Source organism: Mytilus californianus, unplaced genomic scaffold (genome assembly GCF_021869535.1).
Source record: "Mytilus californianus isolate M0D057914Y unplaced genomic scaffold, xbMytCali1.0.p SCAF_10, whole genome shotgun sequence".
Classification (NCBI taxonomy): domain Eukaryota; kingdom Metazoa; phylum Mollusca; class Bivalvia; order Mytilida; family Mytilidae; genus Mytilus; species Mytilus californianus.
In genome coordinates this window covers 31,887,575-31,910,925 of record NW_026262582.1, presented here as the reverse complement: position 1 = coordinate 31,910,925, position 23,351 = coordinate 31,887,575, and the positions used below count along the sequence as shown (strand labels likewise).

The 23,351-nt window shown below is 33.1% G+C and overlaps 2 protein-coding genes and 1 long non-coding RNA gene across 5 annotated transcripts in view; 1 reads left to right on the top strand and 2 right to left on the bottom strand.

Moving 5' to 3' along the window:
* The window catches only part of LOC127717946 (uncharacterized), an 89,726-nt gene extending 86,984 nt beyond the window's left edge, over window positions 1–2,742 (bottom strand). Inside the window, exon 1 of the mRNA XM_052223826.1 lies at window positions 2,524–2,742. Coding sequence (XP_052079786.1) covers window positions 2,524–2,670 — 147 coding nt within the window. The 5' untranslated portion in view covers window positions 2,671–2,742. The remainder of the gene's footprint in view (window positions 1–2,523) is intronic.
* The window catches only part of LOC127717947 (uncharacterized), a 373,820-nt gene that overhangs the window by 294,936 nt on the left and 55,533 nt on the right, over window positions 1–23,351 (bottom strand). The window lies entirely within an intron of this gene.
* Window positions 9,576–11,162, top strand: LOC127717951 (uncharacterized). The gene is made up of 2 exons (XR_007989480.1): window positions 9,576–10,322; window positions 11,100–11,162. It is a non-coding gene; the product is annotated as an uncharacterized LOC127717951 (long non-coding RNA).

Sequence of the window (23,351 nt, the reverse complement as noted above, 5' to 3'; positions counted from 1 at the left end):
GGAAACTGTAAACAGGGACATAAAGAAGGAAGCAGAACTTCACTCTGTTACTTGAACAAAGCCAGATAGGTCATAAAACAAAACTTTCTGGTGAATGACAAAAATATCTGGAAAACTTAACAACCAATATAAAATTGCAATGATGAGTTGCCTCATAAACATTTAACTAGTGTTCCACTCTGTGTTTTTCACAAATTATGATTTGATAAAATTGACCATCTGGCTTAATATAAATTAGGTATTGATGAACATTTTTGTCTCTGTTTAAGACAGACTTAGATATAAATCATTCAAATGCCTGTACTGTAAAGTCATGCATGAGCAAGCAGTCTCTATTTGTATATATGTATACAGGCATATACAAATTAAATGAAAAATGGATATCAACAACAACTGTTATAATCTTATATCAGCTCATAGACATTATTTTGTCATTTGACCGTGACATCAGGCCAAAATAAAAATATTGTATGTTTGCCCAAACGCGACCGACCCAAAAAAAACCCGCCGACTCAAATTCTTTTTTTGCCGTTTTTTTGAAGAATTTTTTTTTCAGATTTTTTTCGTGTCCGCTCCGCCATCGTATAAAACTTAATGTTCGTCGTCTTTGCGTTTGAAAGTAACTGTGAATAAGATTAAAAGAAAGCGTGTAAGAGACGCAGTTAATCGATAATCGATGTTCTCGGTTTTTATCTTCTGTCACAGATTTAACGAACGTAAAGAAGTAAAACATGTGAAAATGGCAGACAGTTTTTTTACGCTGTCGTCGTCTGTACTACTTAAAATAAACCAAAAAATAAAGCCTATTGTGTCTTAAATAGGCTTTATCGCTTTAACAATAAGAAAACCTGGAATGATGTTTTTGATGAGGTTGCTGATCCTGATGCAGAGATGCAAACAGTTTTTTTTTTCTGTCAGACATTGGGGCCTACAGGGTAGCAAGTTTTGTCAGACCCATCAAATTTTTGCCAGACCTACATTTTTTTTTAAATCAGCTTTTTATACAGTAAGAGAACGGAGATAGGATGTCTTTACAGTGACAGCTGCTTTAGTGGATTATTTTTAGAAAATATCTAAAATTCAATTGAGTTCTTTTATTTAATAATTACTACAATATATTTTAAATTTTTTTATTGTATACCACTGAACATCAGGCTAGGGCCATTCTCCATTTTTTTTGACAGTGCTCTAAGATTTTTAATTGATTACAACTTTCTCAGGAAAGTGAGGACTGAAAAGTCAATTCAGTTTTAAATTTCCCTCTTTAAACTTCCCAGTTACAACTCTCATCACAGGGATACATGTACTTACAAAAATCAATCAGATTGATATAAGCTGTGTGCAGCTTGTTTCCAGATCTTACTTTTTGTTATCCTTGTATATTTTGATATATTTGTAAATTGCATGAATAAATATGTTTAAACTTCAAAAAGCAACATTTGAAAATTTATAATTTTTTTACCATTATGTTGGTACACAAAATTTTGTTTTAATGGAAGACTACTTTTCATATAATAAATGTCATATTTTAAGTGTTCAGATACATTAACTTTTATTTTGGTGGATAATATTACTCATCAATTGAGGAGCTCCTTTATTGGAAGAAGATTCGCAATACAGTTACAGTTACAGAAAGAATGAAAACTGCCGTTTCTCTCCCCAATCTCATGTATCCCCATTGTTTCCCGCGAAAGTTGACCTACAAAGCATTGATGTTTAACATCTACAGCAAACATACTTACTAACTTTAATTAATAAATTTTCAACAAGGCAAATTTCAATTTCCCACTAATAGGTTAGCACCAAAAATGCTAAATCTTACTACAATCCTAGAGAACTGCCTGCCGGTCATTAGTTCTTGCACAAAAGCCCAATTTGCCTGACCTGCTCAATTTCTGCCCCCTCGGGCCGACAGGTCCGACGATTAGTTGCATCTCTGCTGATGAGATGGACATGCGGAAAACCAATGAAGTCGTTGTTACTGTATCCGACAAGAGTGGGATACAAACTTTCGAGCCTGACATGAGTGAATCTATTGAGGTTGTACAGGAATTTGACAATGTCTCTACAAAGATTTGACGGAAAAATAAGATATACTGTTTTAATATTTTCATGCAAATTCTAATAAACAAAAAATAAGAATTTGCCTACCTACCTACCCACACCCAGTCATCATGGGTCGGGTTTGGGCAAACTGAAATATTTTTAATTGTGGCCTCATCAACGTTTTTTCATGATTTACTCCGGCTTAAAATGGCATTTAGAATTAAATTATGAGGAATGACTGTAATATATTTTTTCTGTCTATTCGAAATAACATAAAAAATGTGGTGCACACTTTAGAATAACCCGCTACGCAGATTATTCAGTGTGCACCACAATTTTGATGTTATTTCTTCATAGGCAGACAAAATATTACAGTCATTCCTTAAACATGTGAAATAACAAATTAACAATACAAATAGAAGCTGTCATATTAAACCAAAATACAGTTGTGTAAAATGCAATGCTATTAATACATACTCGTACATTGGTGATTTTTGACTTCTTCCTCCATGGCAGGTACTTAGATGTTTCCCCATAATCATAACGGAGTTCCTCTCCTGTTTTTATGTCTCTAACAGCAAATAAAGCCAAATGGGGGCTGTCATCAACATCAATTCTTTTCATAACAGAATTTTTTTCAATACCTATACCATCATTTACATATCTGGCTTTAAGCCTAGAATATGTGCCATCAATGCTAAAAGAGAGAACAGAATACAACATAATCAACATGAAGCACTTAATGAATAATTTAACAAATGGGGAATGTATTCATGGGACACAGATGATGCCCCCTCTTGCATTTAAGATTATAAAGGGACATAACTCAAGAACAGTAAAAGTGACACTACCCATACAGTTTACTACATTTGTACTTAATCTGTGTTTTGTGGTATAATAAGCATTGTGTTTAAGTTTCATAACATTTGCTTGAGGAAAACTTAAGTTAAAGAACAAAAGTGAAAAATTCAGCAATTTTTCCATTTATAAAGGGGCATAACTCTAGAACAGTAAAAGTGGGGCAACCAAAATTCAAACTTGATCTATGTTTTTTAACAATAAGCAGTGCATATAAGTTTCATAACATTTGTTTGAGGCAAACTAAAGTTAGAGAACGGAAATGAAAAATTCAGCAATTTTTCCATTTGTAAAGGGGCATAACTCTAGAATGGTAGAAGTGACATTTCTGAAATTCAAACTTGATCTGTGTTTTGTGGTAATGACCATTGTGTATAAGTTTCATAACATTTAGTTTAGGCAAACTAAAGATAGAGAACAGAAACCAATTTAGGTACGTACATACTGATAGACGGAAGACGAACGGACAGACAGATGGACAAGGGTAAAACTGAATGCCCCCTATGCTATGATGAGGGCATAAAAATTATTTCTAAAGAGTTCATCCTTCATTAAAAGACTTGGACAGAGCTTACCCTTGAACCTGGCTGATCTGAAAAGACAGTCCAATAATTTTTCAAAAAATTTAAGTTTAAAATATTTCAATTCAATCCTTATATATAAACATGCATAAATAATAGAGATGTGGAATGATTGTCAATGAGACAACTATCTAAAGACCAAATGATGTGGTTGTAAGCAACTATTTATAGTTGTCATATTATCTTCTTCAAGTTCAGTATATATATATATATAATCCTCCTGATCCTTGGGTCCTTTTTTTAATGAAATAAAATTGAGAATGGAAATGGGGAATGTGTCAAAGAGACAACAACCCGACCATAGAGCAGACAACAGCCGAAGGCCACCAATGGGTCTTCAATGCAGCGAAAAACTCCCGCACCCGGAGGCGTCCTTCAGCTTGCCCCTAAACAAATATGCATACTAGTTCAGTGATAATGGACGTCATACTTAACTCCAAATTATACACAAGAAACTAAAATTAAATTTAAGTCTCGCCTGCTTTACTGGCCATTGATTTTATGTTGATAGTACTAAATTTAAATCTTACTACAAGTATCCCATAAACTTAACAAGGTCAGATAAACCAAACCTTACAGTCATTCCATACACCAAATACAGTTGACCTTTTGCATATAGTTTCTTAGAAACAAACTTGTTACTTAACCAGGAAAACTTAACATTGACCAATGAAAAATGAAAATGAGGTCAAGGTCAGATGACAATGCCAGTCAGGCATATACACCTTACAATCATTCCATACACCAAATATATTTGACCTATTACTGATAGTTAAAATGAACTGTTATCACAGAGATATGTCTCGCCTTTTTGTAATTTTGATAATGCAAATGTTGAAATTAAAATAGGAATACTTTAACATGTAAGTTATGCAAATATTCAAAGTCGATGAACCATGACTGAAGGTATATGGCTAAACAATCTCCATGGAATGAGATGTGCCAATGCTAATACAACTGCATACCAAATACCATTGACTTTTTATTTAAGTCGTTCCCTTTAAACAAAGCTAAACACAAACATTAACTTGTAAACTATGTAAAAGTTTCAAAGTCAATGAACCATGATCAGGGGTGGGGCTATGTAATCTCCATGGAAACGATACTTGCAAATGCCAATAAATTTGCATACCAAATATCATTGACTTAACATTAGCAGTTCATCTTAAACTGATCTAATCAAAAACTAATACATGTAAACTAAGCAAAAGTTTCAAAGTAAATAGACCATAACTGAGGGGGTGGGGCCAAATATTCTCCATGGAAATGAGATGTGCTAATGCTTATACAACTGAACATCAATTAACATTGGCCTACCACTAATGGTTCCCCTTGAACTGACCTAATCACAAACTAATACATGTTAACTTAGAAAAATTTTCAAAGTCTATAGACCATGACTAAGGGGGCAGAGCCAAATAATCTCTATGGAAATGAGATATGCCAATGCTTATACAACTGCATACCAAATATCATTGACCTACCACTAGTGGTTCCCCATAAATTGACCTAATCACAAACTAATACATGTAAATTATGAAATATGTTTTATTATATGTTTATTGTGTTAATACATGTTGGTCACAAACTGTAAAGTTTATACGACAATAAAATATTTGATTTGATTTGATTTGATTTATGAAAAGTTTCAAAGTCAATAGACCTTGACTGAGAGGGCGGGGCAAAATAATCTCCATGGTAATGAGATGTGCCAATGCTAATACAACTGCATACCAAATATCATTGACCTACCACTAGTGGTTCACCATGAACTAGACCTAATCACAAACTAATACATTGTTGCCGCCGCCGCCGCTGCCGCAAACAGCATACCTATGTATCGCCTTTTGACTCCGTCAAGGCGAGACAAAAAAAACAGATCAAAACATAAAAACTTAACACTGAGCAATGAACTGTGAAAATGAGGTCAAGGTCAAATAAAACCTGCCAGACTCAGATGTACATCTTAAGATATTACCATACACCAAAAACAGTTGACCTATCATGCCTATTGCAGTAAAAGAAAATAAGACCATATGACAGACTGAAACTTCATAATGTAAGGCATCTATACAAAGTAGGAAGCATCCAGGTCTTCAACCTTCTAAAATGTCAAGCTTTTAAGAAGTTAGTTAACGCAGCCGTAGCTGCTGCCAGATCACTATCACTATGTCGAGCTTTCTGCCACAGACTCAACAAAATGATATCATTTTATATGGAGTTTATCATATCAGAGTACCACTGAAGTTAAGCAAACATTAATCAATCAATCAATATCAAGACATAAAAATAAAGATATTTCCTATTGCATTGTGAACAACCAGTTAGATTTATTTTTTATAAGAAAATTTAATTCTATAAATTATCACTCTCTACTTAAAATCAAAATCATATCATGAGTCATCAATTGACATTTCCTTAAATTTACACATTTACCTCAATTTTTTTTCATCTTTATTTTTGAAAAAAAACACATAACAACCAATGCCACTTGCCACATGGTCATCCAGCCTACTGACACCTTCTTCGCTGGAAAGCAACTCTCCTTCATATTCAAGGAGAAAATCTCCTTTCTTAAAATTTCTGCTGGTAAACACTCCTTTTCCTAAAATTAATTAAAATTGATTTGTCACACTTGTCTTTGGTTAAAATTGGTGACAACACTATTTCTTAGCCTATAGATTAGATAGGGTATATAGTCATTCTCCTCTAGTTAAAGTCACCTATGGGTGACTGAGGAATAGAAATATGGTCACAATTGGTCTTCCTCCACCCAGCAGTAAAACCCTCGTCAAAAATGGGGTGTCCATTTGGCTGTGCCAGATGTACAAGTTGGCAGTCACATTACGTCAGATTTGGGACGTTAAATCCAATGCCTCTTTACATGTTAAGAACCCTGTCAACAACTTTTTGAGGGGTCTATAGGTGGCCTGTTGCCAGGTTTAATTTCTGTCCCTATCCAATATATACCTTCATTTTCCTGTGGCTGTCTAAACTTCCCTGACCTTCATCCCGACAGCCTATATGACAGGACCTTTACCTATTGTATTATTGTTAATTTCTTCTCGTCTTGAACATGCATGACATATTTGCCACAGTTTTTTTTTACATCAACCTTAAAAGTTTTACACTGGACTTGCACTGTCAATTTTATTTCATTTCTAAATCATGTGATAATATGCTTAACCAATTGGCCCCCAATCCCATCAGAAGTTGTGATTACATCAGACATTCCTAAAGGTTGCTCTTCTGTAAATATTGACAATGCAATTTCCCATATGATCTTCTTTTACAGCTAAAACTAAATCACTTTTACTATAATGTTTCGTAATTTTTTTTATACTGGATTGGAAAGATCAAATCCACTACATCTAGACACTTTTAAAGAATTCTTCGAAACAGCAAATGGTCATCACACTTTGCTTAAGTTCAAATACAATATTTTGGATACAGAAATGATATTTCTGGACACTGTCATTTATAAGGGACTCAATTTAGGGATACCTGAATACAAGTATGATTATCAACTGTCATGATTTATTTACTGTGGTCAATTAAGTCTGCATTTGAGAGGATGTGATTCCAATTAATATTATTATACTTCACGTTAAAATGCCATATTTTGATTGGCTTATACAAGATAGATAATTTACTCTATCCCATGGCTGAGCAGGAGACAATTTTTTTGAATGTCACCCTCTCGTCCAGACCAACGATAATTTAAAGGACAATGAGTTGAATTTAGATTAAGTAATTAAAGACAATGCTTAAGTTCTAAGTTTTGGCTCAGATTTTATTATTTGACTGTCAAAACAAAAAAATTAAACATCTTGCTTCACTTCTGTTGATTTTTTTAATACCTGTAACGTTGTTATGTATGTCACGTCACAGAAAATACTTTTAAATAAAATGCATCTGTAAAAGACAATAATAATGGGACATTCAGTATAATAAATCAAATAACACATTGGTACCCCTCTAAAAAGCATTGTCAACCTTGGCTTCGCCGCGGTAAACAATGTTTTTTTCGGGGTAAAAATCTGCTCTATCACCCTCTCAGCTATGTGATATTTATATACTTACACCGTTGAGTGTAATTGTTTGAAAATCGTGACAGTTGTCTATCATACTTGTATGTATCAATATTCTTATTTACCTAATGAAAGAATGGTAATAAAATCATTTAAAAAAAGTGTGGTAATCAACTCTGATTTCAATACACATCTTGAACCAAATTTTATTCAATGGTTTACAGGAACATTAGACTAGAGGCTCTCAAGAGCCTGTGTCGCTCACCTGATTCTACTTTGGTTTTGGAAATCATGTAAAAATAGATTAAAATCATAACAGATACCCTAATAATGAGTGAGGCCAAATTTGGTTTAATATTGGTCCTGTAATTTAATAAAAAATCTTGGTGGCCATCTTGAACAGTAAATCGGCAACAAAGCAGCAACACTTCATCAGCACCTCATAAGAAACATTAATGCCATGTTTTGGTTTCATTCCATTCAGTGCACCTCTAGAAGAAGCATTTGTATGTATTTCCCATAGGGTCTTATGTTAAAGGAAGTCCCCCCATTGGCGGCCATCATGGATGAAGGATCAGCTTCAAAGTAACAAAACTTAGTCAGCACCTCATAAGGAACATTCATGCCATGTTTGGTTTCAATCCATTCAGTATGTGGTTCTCTAAAAGAAGACATTTGTATGTATTGTCCATAGGGTCCTTTGTTAAACATTGTCCCCATCTGGCGGCCATCTTGGATGAAGGATCAGCTTCAAATTAACAACACTTGGTCAGCACCTCAAAAGGAACATGCATGCCATGTTTGGTTTCATTCCATTCAATGGTTCTCTAAAAGAAAACATTTGTATGTATTTCTCATAGGGTCCTATGTTAAACTAAGTCCTCCGCTGGCGGCCATCTTAGATTATGGATCGGCTTCATAGTAACAACACTTGGTCATCACCTCATAAAGAACATTCATGCCATGTTTTGTTTCATTCCATTCAGTGGTTCTCTAAAAGAAGACATTTGTATGTATTTCCCATAGGGTCCTATGTTAAACTAAGTCCCCCACTGGCGGCCATCTTGGATGATGGATCAGCTTCAAAGTAACAACACTTGGTCAGCACCTTATAAGGAACATTCATGTCATGTTTGGTTTAATTCCATTCAGTGGTTCTCTAAAAGAAGACATTTGTATGTATTTCCCATAGGGTCCCATGTTAAACTAAGTCCCCCGCTGGTGGCCATCTTGGATTATGGATCGGCTTCAAAGTAACAACACTCGGTCAGCATCTCATAAGGAACATTCATGCCATGTTTGCTTTCATTCCATTCAGTGGTTCTCTAAAAGAAGACATTTGTATGTATTTCTCATAGGGTCCCATGTTAAACTAAGTCCCCTGCTGGCGGCCATCTTGGATTATGGATCTGCTTACAACACTCGGTCAGCACCTCATAAGAAACATTCATGCCATGTTTGGTTTCATTCCATTCAGTGGTTCTCTAAAAGAAGACATTTGTATGTATTTCCCATAGGGTCCTATGTTAAACTAAGTCCCCCGCTGGCGGCCATCTTGGATGATGGATCGGCTTCAAAGTAACAACACTTGATCAGCATCTCATAAGGAACATTCATGCCATGTTTGGTTTCATTCCATTCAGTGGTTCTCTAAAAGAAGACATTTGTATGTATTTCCCATAGGGTCCTATGTTAAACTAAGTCCCCCTCGCTGGCGGCCATCTTGGATGATGGATAGGCTTCAAAGTAACAACACTTGGTCAGCACCTCATAAGGAACATTCATACCAAGTTTGGTTTCATTCCATTCAGTGGTTCTCTAGAAGAAGTTCAAAATGTAAAAAGTTAACGACGAAGACGGACGACGACGGACGACGGACGCCAAATAATGAGAAAAGCTCACTTGGCCCTTCGGGCCAGGTGAGCTAAAAACTGATAAAACACTTTCCTTATTCTTATCAACTGCTTCAATTTGATAAATCACATTTTTCACATTAATCAATAAATGGCAATTTAATATAAATTTTGATTAAAAAGGAAATATATGCAAGTATAAATATAAGGCAGATTTTACAATAAAAAGGAAGTATTGCTTTTTTGTATCCATCAAAAAAGGTATTGCTGAAACTGTGAAACAGAGTGTGAAATGAAGTAATGCATTATTTTATTTAATAAAAGGTGTCTTTCTGAGTAAATAAAAATAAAAATCACCCTGTGTTTATGTTTTTTGTTAGAATTAGTGGGTTTTCAATTTCAAAATATTGGACATTGAATAGACATTGTGACCTACTTGACTGACATCTAGCTTATTTGGAGTGGAATTTTAAAGTATTATTTTTAAGTGGAGCCTAATAACATGGACTTATATTTTAATAAAAACTATTCTTTTGTGTTTTAATTATAATTCTAAGGCACATTTTTATTGGTAAAGGCTAAAAAAGGTAATTTAATAATATTACTGCGAACGTCACATCTTTTTCGTCCATTGTGGTATGTTACAATCGCAATTTATTTGTTGGTTCTCAGACGGCCCGTTGTTATTTTTAACTCGGGTTTTATAAATAATTGATATAAATAGCAATCACATTAAATTTTGATGACGAAAGGGGGTCAAAGGACTTTCGGAATCAATATCATTGGCTGTTTTAGTTTTTGCAAACGTTACTGCTCTACGTTTCCGTCCAAATCAATGTCACGTGAGCAATATATATTTAGATCTGTAACTCTCCTGTATAGGAGTTACGATATCGCCCTTTGCAGAAATGGATGCGGAGCCGGTTCCCTCACATAATGGGAAAGCAAAGAAGGTAAGTTGTCTGTTATATCGTTACACGAGGTCCTTTATTGTATTCCGTCCATCAAAAAGACATTCGCAACAAAACGTTGAATCAAGTAATGTCATTTAAATGTCACATTAAGAAACTTTTGTTTTGGTTTTTCATCTCCCAACGAGATTTGACCATATTTTACGTACAGTTGAGTCTTCTAGTTCATCAAAATACATTTCTTTTAATAATTTGATGCGAACGGTATAACATGGACAGATTTTTATGTAGCGATCGTTACTTTGGGACAGTATATTGTTGATGTGATGTTATATAAGAAAATTAAAACAGTCTAATATAGTAATGAAGGGGCGCTCATTACTATATATATTTGAAGGTAATAGTCTTTCCTTTTCGAAGAGCTTCATACCACATCTTCTATTTTTATAATAACAACTTAGTTCATTAATTGCCAAAATTAGTCCAGTTCTTAAAATTGTCAAAATTGGCATAAAAGTCATTGCTCACAGACAAATTTACCAAATGGTAAACATACATTTGATTTTCAGGGGTATCTTAGCATAATCTCGGGTAATCATTAAAAGAAGATGGTAACTTGAACTGTTCTAGCTATAATTAATGATGACAACATATCTTTAATTACCATATATACTGAAAGCATTCGGCAAAAAACTATGTCTTGATTGAAGTAAATTTGAAGGCAGTACGTACTTCAATACATTTTAAAAATTTTAATAGTTGTTCATTTTTTAAATTGTATTCATATACCAGTAATATTTTCAATTTATTTTCTTTCAGATGCAGTCCTCCAGAACTAACAGAGACGATAAATTTTTCAAACATTAAAATATTTTTAAGCTTCTTAGTCTAGGCAGTATTTTCGACTTTTGAATGCAAATGCATCATGAATTAAATGGGCAAAGCAAGGTGTTCTGAAGACTACAAAAGACTTTCTTTACCAAAATCCATGGTGAAAGTCATTGAGGCATTGATCATCTTCACTGCGAATTGATTTGAAATTGTTCATTCTTATGTTGTTTGATGTTTCTTGGTAGACATTACATGGGCATTTTGGCTTGTGCTTCATAAATAATCCATATCCCCCTTCTGTTTTGAGTGCCAAAGGTTGCAGGTTAAATTCGTAGCCAGATAAAATAAGACATTAAAATTGGGTCTTTGCTGCTTCTCATCCAAGCCAAAAGCATCTAGGAGTAAAAGCAAAGGTCAGCTTACAGAGGCAACAGAGTCTGTATAATGTGTCTTTGTGGAAAATCCATCTAAGCGTGTCGGTCTAGTACAAAGCAGAGATCATATTACATCAACTTGTTCTCGTCCTGATGTGCACAAACTAGGTTGACACTGGACGTTAAACAATAATTAATCCATCCATCCATAAAATCTGGTGTGTCAGTCTGGTACAAAGAACAGTTCTTATTGCATTTGGTACTCATATCATATCAACATCTCAGTTCACGACTAAAGATATGAACAGATCTAGAAGAATCATTCAGTTACATCTGAAAACTTTTTCGATAAAGATATCATGAATCTTATTTTTCACCTCCTGTAACAATTTTGGCCCTATTTAGTGCGACCCATCTAGATAGCAAATTTTCTTAATGTATTACTGAAGAAGATGTTGCTAATGTTACTATTACACATTGGTTTCTTGTGTATTCATTTGATACAAAGTAAACCTGCCAATGACATTCTGTATATTTAGATATTCTAAACCAGACTGTACAATTTAATTACTCAAAGCATTTATAAAGCACGACTTTGTGCATACATTTTATTTTTTAAAGATGCTGTTGCTAATGTGACATGTCCAAATGTCGCTAACGTTACTCATTTTTGTCTCCGTCACATTAGCAACAGCCTTAATTCAAAACATGTTTTCTTTTAAGAATCTGGCACAAATTAAACTAGTAAAAAGTAAATATTGGCAACACATGCAACTTTATACTTATTCAATTCTTTTTACTGTGTATTAGATGTCATTTACTTTGAAAAACATAAACTTTTGTCCCATTTTCCATATGTCACATGTCCATCATCTTAAACATATTTTTTTCCACTAATATATTAGAAATAGTAATGTGAAAGATGCTGAATATCTTCCTAAACCCTTTACCTTTCAGAATTTATTTTGGTTTTATTGCTGGTTAAAGGCTTTAAACCAAAATTAATGAAATTTTGGACCAGGGTGCAAAAGGAGAAAATGTGGGTATCCTGTTTCCTTGGCAACCATTCAATAATCTCTTACATTATTTACTCCTTTTTTGAAGAATTATGATCTACTGATAATAAATTTTCAGAAAATATAATTTTTTTTCGTGTAATGCCTTCTTTAATTATTTATCATGGAAGTAGGAGGCAGAACACAATACTGTAAAATCTGCCATATCTAAAATAAAGAAGTTGTTCGCCCAACGTTTTCTTAATTTAAGGACAAATAGCATAATGAAAGTTGGCAGTTAATGATTAAAATGGTGTATCAATTCAGTGTCTGCAAGTCATAGAAACTGTCAAACACATGATATATGTCTTCAACTTAGAATTTTGCACGATCTCCAAATCCAGGGAGATCACATAGAATTAGCATGGCTGAATCAAACAAGAGTGCATTCCCTGAAATGCCTCGCCTGCTTTACTGACCATTAATTTTATGTTGAAAGTTGGTTTACGCCAGATTTCCAGGCGTAATACGCTCTTATAATTTTGTACGGGCGCCATCTCTTTATAAACAAATTCCTCTGGTATTTATAACCAAATTTCAATGCCTATATATATATGTTTTATATACTACTTGGTAGTGATATCTTACATATAAGGAAAATTGAAATAATTTGAAAGAAGTAAGACTACTTAAGGTTCTGATCAGGAGAGAAATAGATGATAAATATAAAATTTTAATTGATCGAAAAAGTAATTTATTTTTATACAAAAATAAGAAACTAAGATTGCTCCAGAAAAAAGATTTTTAATTATTTAATGTACCATGACGTTATTATTAGAAAGGGTTTCATCAAGCCATATAAGTGACCCCAACCTGGAAATTGAAAAGTCCAAGAATTGATATTTTAAAATTCCTAGAGAAGATAAGCTTTGCAAACTGTGTCATGTTTTTGAATACAAGAAACATTTCCTCTTGAAGCTCAATATCAATAAGGATTAAGAACTATTTAATAAGTTAAAAGTGTGAAAATGAGTTTATGACAAAAAAATCATGAAATTATTTAACCATATCAAAAGAACATGTGGAACTAAACAGTCTTTTGTTAAGCAGTAATTAGATCTTTGCATAAATATACTATATAAATATATACTGTATGTGTGTTTTTGTTAAAAAAATTTTTAATTTGTTAATATGAAAAATACATATATGACAATATAAATATCAAATTAAATCAATTCCAAATTACAGGGTCCATAAAGAGCATATTAATCAGGTATAATTAATCGTTAAAATAATTGAGTCAACAATAGAACATTAAAATATATATACATTGCATGAGGTCTTAATTATTCAAGTTTTATAAATAATGGTTTTCATAAAATAAATTTCAACACAGACAAAAAATCCCACATAGTACCTCTATTTCACAGTGGTGAATATGTGTATGAAAATTACATGTTTATCAAATATCCACTTTCTGACCTAGTAGCAGCTGCCAAGCCTTGAAAATTGATATACTTATTTTAAGAATTTTAAAACAAGTACACAGGAAGTATGCACTGCCAGATCTTGTCATGAGTCATATTATGTGCAACTTCGGTTCTTTATAATATTACTTATGCAACTGTTTTAGATAAATATATAAAATTTAAAATTCAAGCATTTATATATTTTTACATATTATAATTAACCATCACCTACAAAAAACTTAGCAAATTATTCCATGATTCATTAACTGAATGACTTTATTTCAACTTCTTTTTTATATATCAATATATAAAACTTTGTTAAAACATTGCAAACTCTTCTTGTATGAATTAAGAAATTATTCCTAATTATAATCATGATAATAAATGAAAGAAATGAATATTAGTTGAATATCACAAATCTACAAAATATTATTGTGGTGGTGCCATTATATGCTGAATTTGTGTCAAAGTACTTATAATAATAAAAATTAAAATAAAGCAAAGTATATTTAAATTTGTTCATATAGATATATGGCAGTCATTCCCAAGGTCGCCGGACATTGGGCAAAGACCAGTAAAAAAATTGGTTTGGTCCAGTTAAGTGATATGCATTACTGGACCAAATGACCAGTAAAATTTTTAATTTTGTCCAAATCATATGTGTGAATGTCTTGTTATAAAGAGTCTGGTCCAGTTAAGAAGAATTGATTACTGGACCAAATGTCCAGTTGATTTCTCAAAGCCTTGGAAACCACTGACATGGGTGATATTTAAGATGTTGATGAAAATTTGTGTGCATTAAGAACTTCATTTGAAAAACAAAAAAAAGTGTCTGCATGTATAATGTAGCTTTCACGTATACACCTTCACAATACAATCAATTAAAAATTTGGGATATAGTTCAATGAAAATATAGAATTATGTAAAAAAAAAAGACTTCACTTTAAGTTGTGATATCTTGAAAATCCATCCAAAGGATTTTCTTTAATAAACTTTTGACACATACAGAAAAACCTCTTGCTTGTGTGTGATTTTGATAGTTAAAATGCAAATATTGATGTTAAAAATATTGATGTTAAAATGGCAATACTTAAAAATATGCACAAATGCAAAACATCAGAAGTCAATGAACCATGAGTGTAAAGGTTTGGTACCAAATAATCTCTGTTGAAATGATATATGACAACACTTATACAACCTCATACTAAATAATCATTTGATAATAGTGGTTCTTCTAAAAAAATGTCTTAATCACAAAATATAACATATCAGTCCTTCACCTTCATTTGATACCTTAATTATAGAACATTATATAAGTTAAATATTTACACTTATTTCTACATAGTTAAATATTTACACTTATTTTGTTTTAAATATGTACTACTTTCTAGCATGTCCTTTTTTGACAGTCACAGCTAAATAAGTGATTTGGTGGTGATACATCCTACAAAGGCTATATCCGAATCATTTTGCAAAGAATTCCCTTCAAACCGGTGCTAGGGGCTGACTTAAGGATGTACTTAGGTCAGGTTTAGGAATTTTTGTCAGATGTTCGAACTCCTTGGTTTTAACCCTTCGATACAGGGTTGCCCCACAACACCCATTTTTCTTTTCATATATACAAGACTTCAATATTACCTCATAAAAGGTCATTTATCAAAATTTAAGCATATTCTAGATTTCTTTCATTTCTATTTGAGACTCAAATAATGACAATGCAAACATAAGGTAAAAGACCATGTCAGCCTTTTCCCGCCATTATAAAAAACTTAAATATCTTGTAAAGGAGCTCCATAACCTATCAATATCTTAAGCTTATTTTGTTCCTAAACTAATTTTGTTCTTCTAACTGATATAGTACTTATCAATTCTAAATTCTAGATTTATTTAATTTCAAATCCTTAAACTTGCATTGAGGCAAGTTTGTTTTTTTGCTCTGTGTTGAATGCCTTACTGTGACTTTGAGAAAAAGAACAGCAATAAAAGCGCTGTTTCTTTGCTTTTTGTATTACATCACAGCATGTACTGATTTTGAGTCTGATGGATGGATCGTCATATCCTTTGTTTTTCTATTATGTTAAAAATTTCAAAATCAATGAACCATGAAAAAAGATGTGCTTCGTTATACAACTACATACCAAATATAAATAAACCTACCAATGTATCATTAGCAGTAATGAATAAAAGAGTCCAATAGATACTGGGAGGTCCTACAATAGGGTCTTTATAATAGGATCAAAGAAGGGAAATTTGGAATGCAACTAGAAAATAGAGACATAAATTTAGCCTCACACCAAGCAACCTATCAATTTTAATGAGCATAGTGTGTAAAAATTGCACTCTCTTTAGATCATGCAGCTGCTTTGACTGGATATGACTGAGAATTATCTACTGTAAATTCAGAAATTATTGATGTTTTCATTAGTGTGCAAAATGCAATAGGGTTATAATCGCAATAATTTAAACTCGCATTTTGAAATTTTTTATATGAATTAAACAGGATTTTTCTCCATTTTGCAAAAATTAAAATCATATTTAAGTCTTAAATGACAAAATCGCAATAATAATTAATGCACGCAATAATTTCTGAATTTACAGTATACATCATACTCAGCAAACACAGATACCCATGCAACAACTGTAGGTCAGTTAATAACAAAAATGATCATATTTCTATACCCAGTCACCTTTAGTGTAGTTATCATAAGAGAATACAAACTCTCAAAGTCATCTGGACCAGATTAATATTTTTCCAAGATAACCATGGTTCCACCCAAATGAATATCGAAGTTTGACAGATCAAGTGACACAACTCTTGCTTAGCTTGAGGAGTAATATCACCATTGTTTTTCCCCATTAGTCTTTGTTAAATTTGTACTTTTCAAAAAAATTTGCAGAATTTATCTTTATTTCAAGTAAAGAAATGCTTGGCATGAGTAAGTTTTATCCTGGGCACAGAGTACTCACAAAACAGGGGTTTGACCAACCCTGAGTACTTCAGACAAAATTTTACATCACATTTCATTGCATATAAGATTATAAGCATCACTGGTAGTTAATCAATCAAATGTTCACCCCTTTTTTCCTGTGTACAAGCTTTAGTAACATTATGTAACCTCAGGTTTCCAAAATATTATATTGAAACACCAAATAAAAAAAGAATGGTGCTTTGAAATACCCAAGATATATGTTTAAGACTCAGAAACTTTTTACTATTTGATGAAAAGTAGGACTTATACTTCCTACAACTGTCAAATTCAAGGAAATAATTTTTTTCAATCAATTTTCGTATTCAACCAGTCCATGTAACATACAACATGTTGTATGATTTGGTGGTATTAAGCCTTGATGAGGTTAAAATACTTAACAACAGAAGAATTTTATTTTTCATAACTGAATTTTTTATGAGGTTAGTTTTAGATTTCTGTGTAGTGTAACAAAACCTCCACGTCATAAATCAAAGGTAAGGTATTGTGTGCAATCAAGAATCTCATAAGGTGAACCATTTCAAAAACAAGTTTTTAGCACATGCAATAAATGCAGACAAGTGTTTACAAAAATGTTTGGTCTTTGAAAGCTATAAGATAACAAGACCAAAAGTAAATCAAAGTTTCATCGTAATTTGAATTGAAAAGTTTATCTTAATGGGTCGATCACCTAAGTGATGCAGAGCGGAATCAAGCATGGGGTATATGTTACAAAGTGCTGTGTCTATGAGAAATGTTTCAAATCATTTTCACTGTCACTACAGCACTATTGAGCAGCTATGGCAACAGTGTTTCCAATAGACCTAGAACTGTTGGTGGTGCTCCTAGAGTGATGACACTTTAGATGGATCGCCATATCCAGTTACAACATTTGTGCAACTGTTTCTTGACAGCAAGGGTAACCATTGGACAACACAGACAAAGAATGTGGTCGCAGTCTGTTTGAAACATTCTCAATGAAAACCAACTTTATCATTTATGCACTCCATCCCTACACTAAGGGTCCTATCCCTAGCAACAGCATCCAGCTCAATGTTTACAATGGGCAAGCTTAGGCACATTTACTATTGATTTTGCTAACCATGGCAGGAGGTGCTCTTTTTGGAAAAATCTGAATTCAAGATCTTTAATGCCAATAGTCTTTACAAGGATTTGAAAGCAAAATGTGGAACAATATGCTTTGTGTTGCTTTCAGTGTTATGATCTGAACCGGTGTATGATTTCCTTACAAAATGCAATTGCATTTTTGGTGACAAAATAAATTACTCTGTCAATGCACTGAGATACAGAAATGACATCTAACTTTAAGCACCATATGTGTTGCCAATGTTTCAAACGAACTCATCCAAATTTGAGAGTATTTTGAACAAATAATTTACTCTATCTCATAGCAAATACTCTATTGTGTTTCACTGAGACGCTTGATCAAGTGTGCGCTAATTCAAAAGGAATGGTTGATATGTACAAGACATCATAGTTTATTACTTTGAATTTATAAAATGATAGACAGTGAATAACAGAAATTTCAGTATAATTAATTAAATAACACATATCTGAGAAGGCAGATTGTTACCCCTTGAAAAGACATTTTAAACCTTGCCTTTGCCTCAGTTGACAATGTTTTCTCAGGGTAACAATCTGCTCTATCTAAAATTGAGAATGGAAATGGGGAATATGTCAAATAGACAACAACCTGACCAAAGAGCAGACAACAGCCGAAGGCCACCAATGGGTCTTCAACGCAGCGAGAAAATTCTGAACCCAAAGGTGGACCGCAGCAGGCCCCTAAATAAAATTGTGTACTAGTTCAGTGAAAAATGGACGTCACACTAAACTCCAAAACATATAAATGAACTAAAATTAAAAAACATACAAGACTAACAAAGGCCAGAGGCTCCTGACTTGGGACACGCGCAAAAATGCGGCGGGGTTAAACATGTTTTGTGAGATCTCAACCCTCCCCCTATAACTCTAGCCAATGTAGAATAAAGAAACACATAGCAATACGCACAGTAAAACTCAGTTTAAAAGAAGTCCGAGTCTGATGTCAGAATAGGTCACAAAAGAAACTAAGCAAAATGACAATGATACATAAATGAACAAAGGACTACTAGCAGTTACTGACATGCCATCTCCAGACCTCAATTAAACTGATTGAAAGATTATGTCTTCATCATATGAAAATCAAGTACAATCCCTCCCGTTAGGGGTTTAGTATCATACCATCATAAAATATATGAGAAGAACATAACCTGTATCATGCCAACAACTGGTTTTAGAATAAATGTGTTTATATTTCCGATTCAAAGACCCTATGAGTGAATCAATATTAATACCAAAATATGCAATCCTTAATGACTTGACAACAGTATCGTAACTATATCCTTTCCGAATAAGTCTGTTTAAAGGTTTGGTTAGCTTTTGAGGTGAATACCGACATTTTTGTGCTTTGTAAAGAATATTACCATAAAATATTGGATGTGAAATACCTGAACGTATAAGATGTCTGCATGTTGATTTATATTTACGAATGATGTCCTTGTACCGATGAAAAGTCAATTTAACCACATATTTACCTAAACAAAAGACAGTAACTGTTTTAATCCATATTCCCAGAGTAATGTATGTAATGGAAATTATTTACCAAAACCAATTGTACAATCAAACTTTTTTTACCAAAATGCGACGTTTTGCGCTGCGCGGTGAATATATAATTTTTCCTCAGGTGAATATGCTTATTTATTCAAAATCCCAATCATATAGAAAAACCTACTAAAGTTTTATCAATATGGAATAAACTATAATATTCACTTTTCATAAAGCTAAATATCTCCCTCTCAATTAAGTAATAAATAATTATGGATAATTACTATATATATAATAAAATATTAATTTTCGCGAACCATTTAGGTCACAGAAATTCCAAAAAATGGCATCAGTAAGGAGAGTTGTACAAATGATGTGAATACACAGAACCCGGATCCAAATTATCTTTTACTAAAAGTATTCCTCATTTTCTGTTTTGTATGTACTAACAACATTTCATTTTTCTACAATTTCGATTAAAATATTATAAAACCTGCAGTTCAAAAGGTCACATGCCCCAAATAAACATTCCCCGATTGGTCGAACTACTGTGGCCTCGGTGTAAAGCAACGCAAGCCTCGATGTAAAGATCACGCTTCCAAAAATAGAGGTATGTCCCAACTTAACATTCCCCGATCGGTTGAATTGCTGCTCGATGTAAAGCAACGGAAGCCTTGATGCAATGAAGAAAAGGGGTTGACAGGATAAACGTAATCGTTATAAATTTTAACTTCATGGTTCTTATGCAAGCAAATTTAATAAACAATGATTTTATACAGTTGTGTTATTGTTTTCACCTTACATAGGGCTTTATTTCTGATCTTATTTCTGTGTACACAATTCTGAATCTACATATTTCACCTATATCAATATTAGGTAATCCGTTTGGACGATTCCATATACTATTATGTTTTAGGGTTTTTTAGCTTCAGTGTCGAGTTGGTGTATAGTATTGAGGGCTATCTGCGAGAAATAAATCCTTTTTTCTGATAGATTAGCTAAATTCAAAACCAATATAAAAATAGTTAACACATATATTTTCTGAGTAAATTGATCGGAATTTAATGTGAATGATACATAAACCTAAAATTCGTTTTGGTCTATCCCAGTGATGACATTTGCGCGGGAATTTAGTCCATTGACATCGTAATATAATTTACTTTGGATTATAATTATCTTTAGTTGTAATGTTACAGGATTTAATGTGAAATTATTTGTCTCTTCTTTTATAGTACACGAGTTTGACGTCAGGTTTGTACACATGAAGTCTCTAGTCTAAAAAAAGCCAGTGACAGAACGATAAACAGATAAGCAACTGTCCAACTATGTGTCCCCATTCAAATGCATTGATCGTCCAAAAAAAGGGGGGGTTCCAACCCTCGGAACCGTCCCCCGGATCCGCCACTGGGGAAGCATGACGGGAGTGGGCAACCCTTAGGTCAGTCAGCGGCCACCCCCCTTTTATGAAAAGTTGTGGATCCGCCACTGAGATTTATATAAGCAGGTTTTCTTTGTGTAGATACCTTAAAATATCACCAACTGTGACTGAGTACACAATTTTATCGCTAAAAAGGTTCATTGCGGGCCTGCTCACTGGCTAACATTTTACGATATTCATGACTCGTGTAGAAAAGCCGATAATCTATACATGTGTGTGAGGAGTAGTTATCAAGCTTGCTTTCGTCTGTAAAAACTGTCTTAGGCCAAGTTAGGGAGGTGAAAAAGCCAGTAATAGAACGATAAACAGATGATCAGGTTTTCTTCATATAGATCCCTTAAAATATCCCCCACTGAGGACACAATTTGATTCATTTTAGCTCATTAGCTGCGCTCACTCGCCATAATAGGTTCATTGCGGCTTACTGGCTAATATGTGTAGAAAAGCTGATAACCTATACATACATGTACATGTATATGGTCAGATCATATGTTTTTGTACGTCATATGAATTTGTACTATGCATGCCTTTTCAATGGAAATTGTGACGACAGTATGCATTCTTAATAGCACGAAAAACGATGAGAAGAGGATACATATGTCAACCAAAATTTTTCAGCAACGTCAAAATATGTGAGGACACCCTATCAAGATCTATTAAGCTTGCGTTCATGTTGCGTTAAAACTGTTTTAGGAAGGTGTAAAATACCAACAATATAACAATAAATAGATAATCGATATTGTAGACCATTCTTTATAGCAATATCTGTTAGCCATTTAGGGGTCTTTTGCATTCAAAGTTTAGTTTTAGTGGGTTTATTTTGCGAAAAAGAACTCAGTTTCCAGATCAAAGTTAACATTTTCTATATATTTTGCTGTGTCAAAATGACCTAATGAATATAAAGGACAGTACCCATATAGACCCAAAAATGGTATATCACATTCTACACATGACATTTTAGCAGGAAAGACTGCCATTGGAGTATATAACTTTTAACCTGTGTATGTATAATTAAAATATGATAATAAAATTCATATCTTTTTCAGGACTTCTGATCGAACCATGTACATGTAGTATGGCATGTTTGTGAGATATGGTTTTGGTGGATAGGATGTTCATGAAGGACCTGTAGTACAAAGTATATCACTGGATTGATCTCTTTGTCTAAGTGTATTATTAAAGTGCTTTGCTTTGAGTTTGAGCTCAGTTCATTGTTATGCAATTCATTCATTGTGAAATAAAGATTTGACAGACAACTCTCATGTACAAGGATTTGTCAGGGTAGTATCCATTCTATGTACAATGTAAGTAATAAGGAGATAAAAGCATTTTATTATGATTTGAACCAAACATTTTTTGTCCTTTAACCAAATTTTAAAAAAAGAACAAATTTACCCGACAATGCTACACTCGCTACTAGCAATATGATGCTAGGTTGTTTTAATACATCTGTACTGCCTACTGATGACTCGGTCCTGAGTGTAAATGGTCATTCAGTATGTTAAAAAAAAAAAAATTTATAAGGCCTATCTGGCCTAATTGATTTCTAAAACTATATTTCATTGTACATGTTCAACATTTTTCATTCATTTGTTTATTTCTTAATGTTTGTGAATTAACATTGTTACAGTAAATGTTAATTACTACACTTTCATACCACAACAAATACTGTGTTGGTATCACTTATATTTGTATCCATATAACAAAAAAAATTGAAAAGAGAATAATTTTGCAATACCTTTTTCATATTGAATACTATAACTTTTTTGATATTTAGACATATTAAGTACATATCATAATACCCACTTGACATGCTTGAAATTCTATCAGATTACTTTTGGAGCAGTTATGAGTCTTTGAAGCATGATCACAAAGGTTTTTTTGTTGATATCGTTTTCATATTGGTCAAAACTTTTTTTTGCTTCGGCCAGCTTTGGAGGAGATGTTATCAAAGAATTGATAAAAAACAACACAGAAGTTTACTTTCTAGCTCATCTAGCCCCAAGTATCATGTCAGGCATTTTCATTACTAAAAACCAATAAATGTCTTCTAATCTGAGAAACAATTTCGACATTTTAACAAAATATTTTACTAATGATACTGACAATCCACCACAAAGTAATGTAAATAGAACCATACAAATAGTGAGCAAATACATATAAAAAAGATGTGGTATGATTGCCAATGAGACAATTCTCCACAACAGACCAAAATGACACAGAAATTAACAACTACGGGTCACCGTACAGCCTTCAACAATGAGCAAAGCCCATAACGCATAGTCATTTATGTTATTTATGTACACAAAATAAACGAAAAACAAATATTATGTAACACATAGACAAACGACAACCACTGAATTACAGCCTCCTGATATCATGTTCTCAGAT